At 55.5% G+C, this 2124-nt stretch overlaps 1 protein-coding gene across 1 annotated transcript; it reads right to left on the reverse strand.

The window, feature by feature from the left end:
- Nucleotides 1–426: 426 nt before the first annotated feature.
- On the reverse strand, nucleotides 427–2100 carry FZD2 (frizzled class receptor 2). Its single transcript, XM_010168641.1, has one exon. It carries the CDS (start codon nucleotides 2098–2100, stop codon nucleotides 427–429), a length of 1674 nt encoding a protein of 557 aa, XP_010166943.1.
- Nucleotides 2101–2124: the final 24 nt, after the last annotated feature.

The raw sequence follows: 2124 nt of genomic DNA on the forward strand, positions 1-2124 counted from the left end.
TTCCTCCCTTTCTCTTTAGTTTTTCCCTCTCTTTTTTCCTTTTTCCCCTCCCTTTTCTCCTTTCTCCCCCCGTTTTCTCCTCATTTTCCCCCTTTTCTCCTCATTTCCCCCCCTTTTCTCCTCATTTCTCCCCCTTTTCTCCTCATTTTCCCCCTTTTCTCCTCATTTTCCCCCCTTTTCTCCGTTTTTTCCCCCCTCTTTTTTCATCTTTTAAATAGAAATATATAATTAAATTTACAAATGCTATTTACAGGTTTAATTACAAAAAAAAAAACTCCAAGAGAAAGCAAGACACCCCTTAGACGTTAATAAATCTAAAAAATAAAAAATATACAATAACCCCCCCTCCAAAAAAAAAAAAAAAATTAAAAATAAGAATTTGAAGGCGAAGGGCAGCCCTGGGCTGCCCTGGGCTGGGCGGGGGGGTCACACCGTGGTCTCGCCCTGCTTGCTGTTGGTGAGTCGCGTGTAGAACTTCCTCCAGGAGTGCAGGGTTTTACCCGACCATATCCAAAAGCCAGAGGTGATGCCCACGATGAGAGTCATGAGATACTTGATCATGTAGACGGTGAAATCGGGGGTCATGCGGGGGGTGAAGTGGAGGGGGCAGGGGATGGCCAAGCTCTTGCAGTTCTGGCTGATCCAGCTCCGTTCCCAGTGCTCGCGGAAAGCCTGCTCGTAGAAATAACAGGCGATGACGATGGTGGCCGGGACGGTGTAGAGGACGCTGAAGACCCCGATCCGAACCATCAACCTCTCCAGCTTCTCCGTTTTGGTCCCACCGTGTTTCATGATGGTGCGGATGCGGAAGAGGGAGACGAAGCCGGCCAGGAGGAAGGAGGTACCGATGAAGAGGTAGACGAAGAGAGGGGCCAACACAAAGCCCCGGAGAGGATCGATGTTGTTGAGACCCACAAAGCAGACACCGCTCAGCAGGTCCCCATCGATCTGCCCCATGGCCAGGATGGTGATGGTCTTGACAGCCGGCACGGCCCAGGCGGCCAGGTGGAAGTACTGGGAGTTGGCCTCAATAGCCTCGTGGCCCCACTTCATGCCAGCGGCCAAGAACCAAGTGAGGGAGAGGATGACCCACCAGATCGAGCTGGCCATGCTGAAGAAGTAGAGCATCATGAAGAGGATGGTGCAACCTTCCTTCTTGGTGCCTTGTACAACCGTGCGGTAGCCATCCTCCTGGAAACGCTCGTTGCAGACCACCCTCTCCTCCAGCACGAAGCCAGCGATGTAGGCAACAGACACCATGGTGTAGCACCCCGAGAGGAAGATGATGGGTCTCTCGGGGTAGCGGAAACGTTGCATGTCTACCAGGTAGGTGGTGACGGTGAAGAAAGTGGAGGCACAACACAAGACGGACCAGATGAGGATCCAGATACGGGCGAAACGGATCTCGTCCTCGTTGAAGAACATGTGGCCGTCGGGCCGGGTGGGCTCGCAGGGCGCTGCACAGTCCTTCTCACCCAAGAACTTGTAGTTGAGGTAGCTGGGCACCTTCAGCGCCCGCGGGCAGTGGAAGGGGTGGTCAAGGGTGGCATAACGAGGGGCACCGGGGGTCCCCTGACCTGCTAACGGCGTGGCACTGGTGAGCAAAGCTGGTGAACCACCATCTTCTGAGTGGTTCTGCCCCACGCAGATCTGCTCGGCGCCGTGCCGGGGGAAATTCTCACAACGTAATCGCTCCGGCCATTGGAAACCAAATTTATTCATCAGAGCTTCACAACCCTGGCGTGCCCGCTCGCAGATGGAGCGGCACGGAGGGATGGCCTGCTCCAGCACCGTGCACACCGGGGCGTACATGGAGCAGAGGAAGAACTTGAGCTCCAAGGAACATTGAACCTTCACCAAAGGGTAGAACTGATGGACCTCCAACCCCGCGTCCTCCTGGTTGGTGTGACCCAGCAGGTTGGGCATGATGGTCTGGTTGTAGGCGATGTCGGTGCAGAGGGGGATGGAGATGGGTTGGCAGAAGCCGTGGTCAGGGATGGAGATGCCCTTTTCACCGTGCAGTTGGCTCTGGCACGGCACCGGCACACTCAGCCCCACCAACAGCCAGGCCAGGGTGGGCAGCACGCTGGGGGGGCCCATGGTGCCCCGACCTGCTGCTGCACC

Source organism: Antrostomus carolinensis, unplaced genomic scaffold, assembly GCF_000700745.2.
Source record: "Antrostomus carolinensis isolate BGI_N321 unplaced genomic scaffold, ASM70074v2 scaffold33375, whole genome shotgun sequence".
Taxonomy (NCBI): Eukaryota; Metazoa; Chordata; class Aves; order Caprimulgiformes; family Caprimulgidae; genus Antrostomus; species Antrostomus carolinensis.

Coding starts and splice junctions, on each gene's coding strand:
- FZD2 (XM_010168641.1), bottom strand. CDS start 2,100: ATGGGCCCCCCCAGCGTGCTGCCCACCCTGGCCTGGCTGTTGGTGGGG.